Source organism: Rhineura floridana, chromosome 8, assembly GCF_030035675.1.
Source record: "Rhineura floridana isolate rRhiFlo1 chromosome 8, rRhiFlo1.hap2, whole genome shotgun sequence".
Classification (NCBI taxonomy): domain Eukaryota; kingdom Metazoa; phylum Chordata; class Lepidosauria; order Squamata; family Rhineuridae; genus Rhineura; species Rhineura floridana.
Genome location: NC_084487.1, coordinates 98,582,386 through 98,594,877, shown reverse-complemented (window position 1 = coordinate 98,594,877; position 12,492 = coordinate 98,582,386). Strand labels below are relative to the sequence as shown.

At 41.6% G+C, this 12,492-nt stretch overlaps 1 protein-coding gene across 1 annotated transcript in view; it reads right to left on the bottom strand.

The window, feature by feature from the left end:
- TTLL8 (tubulin tyrosine ligase like 8) overlaps positions 1-12,492 on the bottom strand; it is a 46,188-nt gene extending 33,696 nt beyond the window's left edge. The window contains exons 1-3 of the mRNA XM_061582759.1: positions 12,417-12,492; positions 10,879-10,974; positions 2,002-2,093 (exon numbers count right to left, since the gene is read on the bottom strand). Of these exons, the coding sequence (XP_061438743.1) occupies positions 2,002-2,093; positions 10,879-10,974; positions 12,417-12,492 (264 nt within the window). The remainder of the gene's footprint in view (positions 1-2,001; positions 2,094-10,878; positions 10,975-12,416) is intronic.

Below are 12,492 nucleotides of genomic sequence, written 5' to 3'. Positions count from 1 at the left end.
TTATGGAATACTGATAATGGAAGATTGGATACCGAAATTACTGGACTTAACAAGACTACTGAAGATGGAAGATGGAAAATGGAACTAATAGGGATAATAGAATAATGGCTACTGAAATTACTGAACCTAACAGATTCTGATGTGATGGATTAATTGAAATGTTTATTTTTACTATGGTTATGACAATAAGATTATCATAATTAGTAATGAGATGGATTAATCGATATGCTTATCTGGAAAAAAAAAATTGATAGATATATTTCTTAAAGAATTGAAACCTCTCTTTGACTTTTTGTGGAAAGAATAAAGTAATGTTTATGAGATTTGATGATTAAGTAAGATAACTATTGGAGGAAAGTGATTTTATAATATGACTTAAGAGACAGGATTGTTATATATTATAGACTTATAACTGATCTGATCTTTGACAAATGGGAAGTCAATATTTTACTCTTTATTTTTTATTTTTTATTTTTATTTTTATTTTATTTTTTATTTTTTTTTTGTTTAACTATTTTTGATTTTGTTTTTTGTCTTTGAATGTTTTATGATTTCGTCTTGTATGTTTTATGAAAATTTGAATAAAAATTATTGAAAAAAAAAAAAAAAAAAAAAAGGAATTAGCATCCTCTCCACTTTGGCACATCTACCTTCTGCAAGTAATGCACACTTGGGAGTAACAGGAAGCAGTAGAGGCTGGCCCATTAGGGCAAACGGAGCAATGCCCCACCAAGTTCAGTCTCCCTGAACTAGCCCCACCTTCCTGCAGTCTTACTTATAACCAGTCAGGGGTGGCTCTCACTGTGATTGGCTCTGGCTCCACCTACTGATAGTCTTCCTGCCCTACCAGTTCCAATGGGCACCATCCACCACAGGCAGGAAGGGTCTCATCCTGATCAGGAACACAGCTGCAGGTAGACTTCTATTAGACTGCAGGTAGACTATTCTATACACTGGGACCTATTGCACATCACTGGGAGCATGCTGGGGCCTCGAAGCTTCCAAGCTTGCTTCCCCACCCTCCTGGCTGCTCCTGCAACCTCCAAAGGGTTATCCAACAGGCAGAACATGCCAGGAGGGGCCCAAGTCACACTGGGAAACATTATTTGCCAAGATCTCTAGGCCCTGGCATGCTCCTGGTAATGTAATTAGAGCACAGTGATGGCTACAGGATGTTTGGACCATTCCAGTTCCATCAGAGTCCATGCCATTCAGGTGAACTCTGAGATGGGGCGGTGAAAATCAGTACCCCTAAATCCATTGGGTTGATCTGGACCTGGTCTGGCTCTACTTCATCACTTTATAATAGCAACTTGCTGGGGACAGAAATATGAAGACACTTGAAAGTGGTTTGAGAGAGATATCAATTCTCAATTTTCTTTCATGCAAAGATTTCTGTTCTCCTGTTGCTATCTCTGGACAAACAGGTGTGACAGGTTTTGACAAATCTGCAAAACCTATTTACCAGAGGCAGAGGTAGAATAAGTGTACCACTTGGAGCAGGGATCTCTCTTTCACACTGTTACATAATGCTTAGAGGTGGGGTAGGTGAATTATTATGGGCTGTATTCAACTAAGTCCTACTCAGAAGAGACCCACTAGAATAAATGAACCTAAGTTAGTCATGTCCATTACCTTCAATGGGTCTACTCTGAGTAGAACTAGTGTTGAATACCACCCTGTCTCCAGCCTTAAACAGAAACCTTTAAATTAGGATGGAATTAGAAAAATAAGTTAAGAGCACTGCTGAATTTGCAAACTGCTGCTATATGTTTGCTTTTGAGTGTTTGTTTGTTTGTTTTTAAGTATAGAATTTTCTTTTATTTTGCTCATTGGATATGTCCCCCTATCTGTTTCTTTCAGGATCAATAGTGCCTTATTTTTTAAAAAGCAAATTTGTTAAACATGTTTAAAATCATATATTAGGGCCAAAAGGTGAGATAGAAATACAACAAATAATTAATACTTTTAAAAAACAAAACAGTTGTTAGTCACATATACCCTGATGGCCTTGTCTGTTAAAAATCTTGCAAGTCTGTATTTGTCTATTTTGGGGGGGGGAGGCAACTCATCCACAGTCCTCGGGGTTAGCTCTAAAAATATAAAGAAAAATGTCAAATTACCAAAATGGTCAAATAAAACAAGAACAATACAGCATTGGTGAAATATTCCAGGCAAAGCTTTGTTTGAAGCTCCCATTCACACACACACCTGAGGCATTTATAAGCCGTGCTGACACAACAGACAGCTAACATTTAGTACTACAGGACTTCAACAACAAATTAATGCTTGGCTCTTGTTTGTTTCTGACATTCAGTGGGCAATTGGCATTCCTAGGACAGCTGAGAATACAGACAAAACATTCCCTTTACCTCATCCATCCTCAAACCATGCATTTCAGTGGAATTAGTTCACAAATTCATCTGTGAGCCATCAAAACCCTACTCTGGGCCAAGCTATACTTGACATTATTCAGGCTTTTTGTAAAAGCATCCTTAAGCCGGCCATTTTTAAGGAAAAGCAGATGCACGAGCCTCCAATCTGGACAATGCTTCCGATCCAAATCAGGAGCCTATGCCAATTTCCCACCAAAAAATCATTATCCCATGGCTGCTGTTTGCCTATGAAGGTTCTGTTTACAGCAAACAGCCCTTTGGACCCAAACAGCAACTTGTAGGAGGGTGTGTTTTGGGTGGGAAACAGGTGTGGGGCAAACCCTAGCAAATGCACAGGCATGGGGAGCAGGGGTAGAGCTGGTGGGGTGTGGAACACCTGAGGCAGCACCAGGATGCATGGTTCCACTCCACACATAGCATATATGTATGGAGTGCAATGCTGTGCATCAAATATTGAATAATCAAGTGACAAGAACTCAAAGGCTTTCCATACATGTATAAACTAACTAGCCCTCAGAATCTCAAAGCTCAGGTCAGAAGGCTCACCCTCAATGGCCTTTGAAGGCAACGTTCAAATCCTCACCTCAGAGGCTGACATATGTGAAGCACCTTGACAGGATCACTGCATTTGTAGGTTATAAAATGAAGGATGCCAGTTATTTACTTTTGGCTCCCTACTGAATTCCAAGAAGCTTCTTTCCCTATTTCATTTTAACTAGGACCCTTCCACTACAATTCTTTTATTGTACTAGAGCAAGGATGGAGAATCTGTGGAGGATGTTGGACTCCAAAACCCATCAGCCCCTGCCACCATGGCCAATGGTCAACGATGATGGGAATTGTAGTCCAGCAACATCTGGAGGGCCACAGATTTCCCATCCCTGTGCTAGGGCGTGCTAGACCTATCCATGCAGTTAAGCTACTTTCAGATGTCACTTTTTAAACCCATGGTATTAGAAACCAAAACCAGGTAAATGTGAGCATTTGTCAGAATTCAAACCAAAGGTAGGTCTGAGTGGCCTGAGGCAGAACAGCAAATTGCATTCTTCCACCTCCATCAAAGTGCACAGTTCCAAAGACCAGCCAAGTTATTTTGGCACTTCAGGCAGAATAACCCATAAGGACCTCATCCTGTTGCTACCAGTGAAAATACAACAACAATAAATGAAATAACTGAACAATTTGCTGTCGTTTCTTGACAACCACAATCAGCTGCCTGAGGTTAGGGTTGCCATATTCCAGTTCCACAAATCCGGCAGGTTAATTTGCATATTATGCAAATATTTGCATATTAATATTTGGATTGTCCAGTTGTTTTGTTTTTGTGCCTAGGAATTACCACCAAAAACTGGGGAAAGATGTGAGAAATCTTTTTTTTTAAAGCAACACTTTCAGCCTTAAATGCCTAGACTCTAGTTTCCAACACTATGGAGTATTTATTGATTGATTAAGAGAATTTATATCCTGCCCTTTTGCTGTTAAAAACAGAGTTCAGCACAGCTTACAAATACAATAAAAACAATAAAAATACACAATCAATATAAAAACATAATAAAAACACAAAATAGCAACAAACATAAAGTAAGTCAGGGCAGCAGTACGGTTAACCATATACGATATATTTCAAAGATGTGGGTGGAGAAAAACAAGAAGCCAAAATGTTAGGAAAAGGAGTCTTTCACACCACATGCTCAGTTCTAAATACTGTTGCAGCAAGTTTTACAAGTTCCTCCAGTATTCCACTGGTGCAGGCACTCAGACATTCAAAGTATCTGTATGTTTCTTAGGTTTTATAAAAGCAGAGCTTTGCTTAACTCAAAATTTCTCAACCACATCTACACAGGTTCCACCTCCATACTCAAAATGAAACTGGGCCTGGAAGTGTGCAACAACCCCACACATACCTTGCTAATTAGATTACCAATGCCAGGATGTCTGTCTTATCGACTACTCTCCTGCTCCCCCACACACACCGGGCATCATGAAAGACACAGTCCTGGGCTCAGAAAGAAAATAAATATCTGGTCCTCTTCAAAGTATTGATAAGCCTCTTGTTTTAATTGAAATAATAATTATAAATTCTTGTTCTTATCACTAATGGGAGTTAATTATCTTGCATATGCTGCTGTTGCTTCTATGGCTGTAACGGAGTGAGGTTAAAGATAAGTGAAATGCAAATAGGAAAAAAAACACAGAAGGCAGTAACACTTTCCTAAATGTAATACCATACCAACCACAACAAGATTCCTATGAGTAAGGCAAAAAACTAAGCATCTCACAACCAGTCAGGATTCCTAACCAAAAACCAAAAATATGATAAATGAAGAAATATGTATATAAGCATGACTATCAAATATATTTATTATTTACACAAACTGTAAAGATATTTATAGTGGAAACCTAAGTTTAATTTATTCAGAAGCAAGTCCGAGCGTATTCAGTGGGGCTTACTCAAACAGGGACAGAACTGCAACCTCAAGTGATAAGCAACTTCATTCACACAACCCAAAATTCCGAATCATGCCACTTTACACTGTTTTGCAACTGTTTATACTTGTTTTATGGTCATTGGATTTTAAATGGCTTTATTTCTTGTTGTGAGCTGCCTTGGTTTCCAACCCTACCTCACAGGGGTGTTGGAAAGACTCCATACACGCACACACACACACAGCAGATGTATAAATACATACAGCCCATATAATAGTTTATTGTCAAACCAGTTGGTCATTGCAGAAAAATCAGTATTAGTTTTAAAAAAATCAGTATTACTTTCCTACAGAACAAAAACTGTAATACCTACGTAAACCCTGCCTACTTGTTTTAAAATTGGACTGGAGACAGAAAGAGTTAGAACACAAACATAATTCTTTTTTACATTCACTCCAAAGTCCCATTGACTTTCAGCACATTCATAACCATGTCTACTCAAAGTAAGTCCTATTGAATTAAATGGGATTTACTTTGGGAATATGGGATTAGCATTGCTTTTACAAACAGCAAGTATTGGGAATAGGGTTGCCAGGTTGTTGGCCTGAGACTGATCCTGTATCTTTAGGAGAAGAGAAAATCAGCCAAGTGCAGGTGTTCTTGCAACTCTGTAATGGGAAAAACCACAAGGTAGAATTCTCTCTTTCCCCTGCCCAACTATTAAAGATACAGAAGACCTGTCGGTTGCCAGGCCCAGCCTCTGAGAGGTCTTCTGTATCTTTAAAAATTGTGGAGGGGGGAGGGAGAATTCCACCTTGTGGTTTTCCCCATTACAGAGTTGCAGGAACACCTGCACTTGGCTGACCTTCTCTTCTCCTAAAGATACAGGATCAGTCTCAGGCCATGGACCTGGCAACCCTAATTGGGAAGGTTTTCAAAACACTGCCCAAGCTCTGACTCCTGCACACAAGAGGAAAAAAAACTGAAATGTATATACTTACCCAATTTACGAGATTTTCTGATAAACGGGGGGGGGGGGGTGAAACCCCATTTTGTTTTCTAGACACTGCCTCAGGTCAATGAAACTGAAACACAATCCCTGATTGGCTGCAGTGGTGAACGGGTGGGGTTAAAGCTACAAAGTGCTATAGCACAGTACTGTTTAAAGAAAGATTTAACAGTCAAGGGGGGTGGCTGACGTTTTAATGTATATCTCGAGAACCGGACCACCTAGAAACTTAATTTTTTTTTTAAATTAAAGCTGAGGATCCGGGCCACGTAAGGGGCTAGCCGGGCACTGGGTGGCATGAATAGAACCGGGTAAAACCTGGCTATCCGGGCAATATGGCAACCCTACCTGAGGTGGCCACCTCAATCTGCCTAATGGTAGGGCTGGCCCTAAGGAACAGGCTGAGGGATATCAGGCAAAGATTCACCCTGTCTCACATTACCATTACTGACCACAGGAGGAAACAACAGGGATCCCAGCCACACCAGCAAGAAGGCCTCCTGACACCAATAGGCCCAAACAAATGTCAGGTGATACTCTTGTCCCCTATAACAGCGTTTGATTGGGTTTCTTCCTAGTCTAAAAAAGAGACTGTGTTCTTGCTGTTCCTTGCCGGCAATGGCCACTTTCCACCCCATCTGACTCAGCCCACCCCAGACTCAACAGGTCTTTTGCTGTGCTCACATTCTTGTTTTGCCTGTGTGGTTGGATAAGATAGGAAAACAACACCTTAATGTCTAGGTTTCCTAGGTGCTGACATTTTTGTAAGAGAGATTTTTTACTTGTGAAGAAGTGGGAGCTGGGAGAAAAGGTGAAGGGAAAACTTGGGGGAGGAGAGAAAGTCTCCCCAGTTGGGGGGGGGGGCTTATCAGGCAAGCAAAAGCAACTCTGCCTGCTCCCCCCAACAAAAAACTTCTTTCTTAAATGTAGCTATTTTGCTGCCAGAAGCAGCAACAGAGCTACAGCAATGGGCAGCCAGGAAGGCTGGACGGTGGAGGCCATTATCTCCCCTCCCTCTCCCCCACAATACCACTGGGATGATGCTATGTCCTGACATTTTTCCAATAAGGTACTATCCGATTGCCAGATGTTTGTAGCAGTAGCAGTGCAGCAACTAAGTTTAAGAAAGGGTTTTGTTTTTGCGGGGGAGGTCTCCTGCCCCCTGAGAAAAACCACCAAAATGCCAACCACCACCTTTTGCAGCCTGAGAATAGGGCAGTGAAAGTGAGGGTGCTCTTTTTAAATTCAGCTTTATCCCTTCTTTCACCTCCATCATCAGCTGATAATACACAGCTTGTTTCCAAGCAGACCCATATTTTGCTTCCAATTATTCTTTGCGTAGGTGAAAAGGCCTTGTGGAGAAAAACGGAATAGCATTATAGTTAGAACGCAAAGCTATTTCCAGCATGTAAATGTCTAAACATGACAGTGTTAGCTCATTTTCCCCACCACTTTATTATTTTAAGAATGCAGTCTTTTAAAATAGCAAACAGATTTGGTTCAGTCAGTCCCAATCTCTGAGAGAGTGGGGACGAACCCCTTTTCCATCATCCCTGTACAGGTGAACAGCATTGTTCGCTGCTGACAGCAGCACCTGTTCACTGAGTTGTGCATGCTCTTTCATGGACAGATGCCACCACTGAGTATGAGGATCAGGGCCAATGTATAGACAAGGTACGGAATGAAAAAATCAGGAAAATTAACTATGATCAGAAGTGTTTTATACTCTATATTTACTTATGTTCTGTCACTTATTTCAAGACAAAGACTTGAAGGATTGAATGGCCCTTCCCAGAGTGCTCTCTGCTGCCCCTACTCCTACCTGGGTGGCTCCTCCAGGCTATGAGTGTACCTGACAGAAGCAGTGCCTGCCTCTGGGAAGCCACCATTTTAAAATTTCCTCAAAGCCCAGAGTGACACTATGGGTAGAGAGACACTTACTGTTGTGCCAATTCCACTGCATCTTCGCCTCTCTTTTCTGAAAAGGGGGCTCATAATGCTAGTCAAACTCTGCCCCTTTTTAATCTATAAGCTGGCTGGATCAGCTCAAGCGTGTGTTTTTTAAATTCAGTTTCAGTCAGATTTCACAACTGATTGGCAGATCAACCCATTGCCCCTCCATGTGTGGCCAATGGAAATGCTGTGCTGTAGGTGACTAGTGTGCCCACAACCTAAGGCTACATGCACACCATACCTTTAAAGCACATCCTCCTCCCCAAGAATCCTGGGAATTGCAATTTGTTAAGGGTGCTGGGGATTGTAGGTCTGTGAGGGGTAACCTACGGTTCCTAGGATTCTTGTGGGGGCAAGGTGATTGAAAGGGTGGTGGCTTCGCAGTTACAGACACACTTGGAGGAAACGGATTATTTAGACCATACCAATTGGGTTTCAGGACTGGTCATGGAACGGAAACAGCCTTGGTCGCTCTGGTGGATGATATGAGGAGGGCATTGGATAGGGGTGAATACACCTTCCTTGTCCTCCTGGACCTTTCAGCGGCTTTCGATACCGTTGACCACGGTATCCTCTTAAATCGCCTAGAGGGATTAGGAATAGGAGGCACTGTTTTGCAGTGGTTCCGTTCCTATCTCTCAGATAGGCAGCAACGGGTGGCATTGGGAGAGGAGGTTTCAGACCCTTGGCCTCTTCATTGTGGAGTGCCGCAGGGCTCTCTCCCATGCTATTTAACATCTATATGAAACCGCTGGGAGCAATCATTAGGAGTTTTGGGTTGCAGTGTCATCAGTATGCAGATGACACTCAGCTCTATTTCTCATTTAAATCCTCACCGGAGTTGGCTGTGAACACCATGTCCAAGTGCCTGGAATCCGTAAGTGGATGGATGGGAGAGAATAGGCTGAAGCTGAACCCCGACAAGACTGAGGTATTACTTGTGGGAGATAAAAGGAAATTAGGAATTACTGACCTGATGCTTAATGGGGTAAATTTGCCCCTGAAGGACCAGGTCCGCAGTCTTGGGGTCATTCTTGACTCCCAGCTGTCCATGGAGGCTCAGATTACAGCAGTGAGCCGGGCAGCTTGGTATCAATTACATCTGATACAGAGACTGCGACCCTATCTTCCTGGTCATCTGCTCCCCCAAGTGATACATGCCCTGGTCTCCTCTCGCTTAGACTACTGCAATGCGCTCTACGTGGGGTTACCCTCGAAAACGGTCCGGAAATTACAGCTGGTACAGAATGCGGCGGCACGCTTGATCACACATAGCCGTCGCTGGGATCACATTACCCCAGTGTTATTAGATCTTCACTGGCTACCAGTTGTCTACCGGGCCCAATTCAAGGTGTTGGTGCTGACCTTTAAAACCCTATACGGTTTCGGCCCAGTATATCTGAAGGAACGCCTCCAGAATCACCGATTATGCCGCCTGACAAGATCAGCCTCGCAAGACCTTCTCTCGGTCCCACCTGTAAGAACAGCCAGGCTGGTGCGGACCAGAGAGAGGGCATTTTCTATTGTGGCCCCCACCCTCTGGAACTCCCTCCCTTTTGATCTCAGACATGCTCCCTCCTTGTCCAGCTATCGCCGAGCCTTGAAGACCTGGCTGTTCAGGCAGGCCTACAAGATTGAGACAGAGTAATTTATGAATTAAAGGATGGTTTTTTAATTTTAAAATTTGATGATGTTATTATATATATATATATGTATTGTTTTATTCTTGTTGTTCGTTGCCTAGAGTGTCTCTAACCCAGACAGATAGGCGACTGAAAAATAAAATTTATTATTATTATTATATATTAAATGTATGGGGTATTTTGAAATGGTAGCTTCCCAGGCCCAGCTGCTTCAGGTTGGGGCAGGGCTAGCATCAGTGCCAATGGGCTCTGTCAGAGCACTGGGTCCCTGGTAGCTGCCCAAGGGTACCTGGTGCTGATGCCAGACTTAAAATCATGCCAAGTAAAGAAAAGAACATGTCATAGCTAAAGTAATACATCAATCAGCAGTGAATCCAGAGTCACATTTTAAGTGGGCAAAACACCACGTCAAATTAAAACTAGAATTTTGATATATTATAATGCTCAACCCACATCTTCTCCAGTAAAGCTAGCCAAAAATAATAATGAGCATTAGAACACCCAGGCCTTAGTGCGCATTTATCTAGTTCTTACTCTTAAGTCCCTGTCCACATAGAATGAGGCTTTATTGAGTATTTCTTCTCTTGGAATGTTGCCACGGGAGAGAATTTGGCAACAAATACATTGGCAAAGAGGAACATTCCATGTGAGAAGAAGCTGAACCAGGAACTGGTGCCAGTTATTTCAGAAACGGCTGCTTTGGGATTTCCATCCTGAATCAACAGCCCTTGTGTTCATGGATAGGAAATCCCCCCCAAATAGTATTTCATTTGCAACTCTGTGCTAGCTATCTTGGGTTACTCTGGACCAGAGCTTGGAAAAGTTACTTTTTTGAACTACAACTCCCATCAGCCCAATCCAGTAGCCATGCTGGCTGGGGCTGATGGGAGTTGTAGTTTTAAAAAAGTAATTTTTCAAGCTCTACTCTGAACATTGGTTTCCTGAGAGATTGGCTTTAGTCTCACTCTTGAGGTTCTAAGCCCCTGCCCACAACTGGAGATTTCCTTATAGATCATGTGAGGTGAAATACTTTTCTAAATATTCCATTTTCCTTCCTAACAGGATGTGGAGCAGTAGCAAGATGTTATCCACAGCCCGCACCTTCTACCAAAAGTTCATTTTTTCCAGCAATATCAAGAATCAATCTCAAAAGGTGCAACTCTATACACATTTACCTGGGAGTAAGCCCCATTGAACTCATGGGATTTACTCCTGAGTAGACAAAAAGACATGCTCTAAAGCTCAATTTTTTTCACTTCTTGTAATTCTGAACAGATCAGTATGGGTGATTTATCCTCAGAAACATTTATTAAATACTGTTTCTGTAGCAATTATCTTTCAGGTGCCTATACTATTTTCATTTAGATTTCATATCAGACTACATTCCTAATTAGCTCATTTGAACCAATTCCCAGTTTGTTTCTTGAACACAAAGATGCTGGAGACATACCAGGAAACAGTCCCTGATGGCATGAAACTACAGGAAGGCAATTGTCCAAAGCAATTTTCAAGATTTTTTGAGGTGGGAGTTCAGTCTTTACCAATCCTGTTAGAGAGAGAATAAGCACATAATTAATAACAGAACCAGAGAGAGAATCCATGATGAAGCTAGGGTGGCATTTTATTTATGTGACATAATGCTGTATTAGTTGGTGATTGCAACACTGAGCGTAGAATATTTCAGCTCATCTGGGAGAAAGATTCTGAACAAACAGAAAGAATGAACTTACAGGAAGCAAGACAATGTCGAGATCACTAACCAAATAGAAACAACTGTAGCTTAAAACACAAGTGATGGTTTCTAAAGATATCTGAGTATCTTCCTAAGCTCTTCTGCATGCACTACATTATGTAGATGTGTACCTATCTATTTTTAAAATGTACACAGACTTTTGATAGGCAGTGATGCTGGGGGCATTTCAGCAATTTGGGGAGGCACAAACAAGGGCAAAGTTAGGGATGAACTTACAAACAACAGCAGCTGTTATGGACTGCTGGTAGGTGCTATTTTTTTTACCCCAAAGGCGGCATTGGTTGCAGTTGCCTGTTGAGTGTATGTGAACAGCATAAGAATGTAAAATCACATTTACATAAAACTGTAACATCTCATCCTTGCTGACCCATAGCCGGATCAGACCAAGGATCCATTTAGCCCAGCATCCTATTGCTAGCAGCGGTCAGCCAGTTGCTCACTCAGATGTGCTATTATGAAGGGGTGAAATTCTATTCATTACCTGGCAGTAAGTTCTACAAAACTTGCTTGGGAGTAAACATGCATAGACTTTGGCTTGCTAGTAACCTCTTTGGAAACCCAGTGTATGGAAAGTTGGGACATATTGTATGTATCTTGCTGCTTCATTTACATTCTATCAGTGCTTTTTTTGCAATGGTACGCACCAGTAAGGAGTACCATTCACCTCTTTTTTTGCTGTCTATGAAAGCCACTTTGTACTGCACTCATGATACCCTTGATCAAACTAGATGTGAGTACTGGCACCTTGTTTTTTGTTGTTGTTTTTTTAAAGTTTTTTTTAAAGACTATATACTTTTAAATGAAAATGTTCAATAAAAGGTCAACAGAATTGACCAGTGGCAAGAAGTCTGGGCTTGGATCTGGGAAACAATGCTTCCAAATGCTTCTATGTCATGAACTCATTGGGTGACCTCCAGCAATCCTGATCTCATGATGCCACAATGAATAGTAGGAAGCAGGCAATCGAAGAAAGTCAGTGGCTACCACTAGTAGAAATGGGGCCAGTTCTCAGACTGCATCAGTGCCCAAAAATTGTTACCTTAAAGAAGCAGCAGATAAGCTCATGTCACCATAACTTATGGATCATTTCTAAAAATATTAATTTGGAGCTCTCTGATCCATTGATTGCCTTGTTATGTAAAGGAGATCTTGCAAGCTACTTTTCATATACTAATTTTTAATCATTTTTCCTGTAGCAGAAAGACAAAACAAACATGATTTTGCAAACACTTAACGATTTTCTCCTTCATGTTTTGTTTCTTCATTTAGTGGTGTCAAGAACGGTTTTCTTTCTATCTGAAGCCGGTTCAT